Raw genomic sequence first — 614 nt, 5'->3', positions numbered from 1 at the left:
CATCCATCGTGTCCCCCCTGCCCTGGCCCAGAGCTGCCCAACCCTCCTCGGGCTTTGCAAACCCCCCAAAAGAGAGAGATTCCCCCCCAAAGGTGGTGACCTCCCCTGCCCCACGCCCTGTCCAGCCTGTCCTGTCCCTGCCGTGGGTCCTGCCCACGTGCCGGCGCTGCCTGGGATGGAGGCAGGGGCAGGCTTGGGGACAGGGGGTCCCCTGAGCTCAGTGTCCCTTGCAGAGGGTGACAGCGGGGCCGTGGTCGTGCAAACAGCCCCGGGGAAGGTGGTGACACACCGGGGCGGCACCATCATCCTGCCCTGCCGGTACCACTACGACGTGTCCACCCACGACCCGGCTGAGATCCGCCTCAAGTGGACCAAGGTGACGGAGCCGATGGCCTTCGTGGACGTCTTCGTGGCACTGGGGAAGGCGCGGCGCGCGTTCGGCAGCTACCGCGGCCGCACGGCTCTGCAGGAGGACGGCTTCGGCGACGCTTCGCTCATCATTCGCAACGTCACCCTGCAAGACTACGGCCGCTACGAGTGCGAGGTGACCAACGAGCTCGAGGATGACACCGGCATGGTCAAGCTGGACCTCGAAGGTAGCGGCATGGCTATGC

The 614-nt window shown here is 66.9% G+C and overlaps 1 protein-coding gene across 1 annotated transcript; it reads left to right on the top strand.

The window, feature by feature from the left end:
• Positions 1-233: 233 nt before the first annotated feature.
• LOC104618304 (hyaluronan and proteoglycan link protein 4-like) lies at positions 234-596 on the top strand (the record flags this gene model as incomplete). The annotated part of the gene is made up of 1 exon (XM_010283855.1): positions 234-596. A coding segment is annotated over one exon (363 nt), but the record flags the coding sequence as incomplete, so codon positions are not given.
• Positions 597-614: the final 18 nt, after the last annotated feature.

The sequence above is a fragment of the Phaethon lepturus genome, unplaced genomic scaffold (assembly GCF_000687285.1).
Source record: "Phaethon lepturus isolate BGI_N335 unplaced genomic scaffold, ASM68728v1 scaffold45893, whole genome shotgun sequence".
NCBI classification, from domain to species: domain Eukaryota; kingdom Metazoa; phylum Chordata; class Aves; order Phaethontiformes; family Phaethontidae; genus Phaethon; species Phaethon lepturus.
The sequence above is the reverse complement of the archived record's forward strand: the minus strand, read 5'-3'. Positions and strand labels throughout refer to the sequence as shown.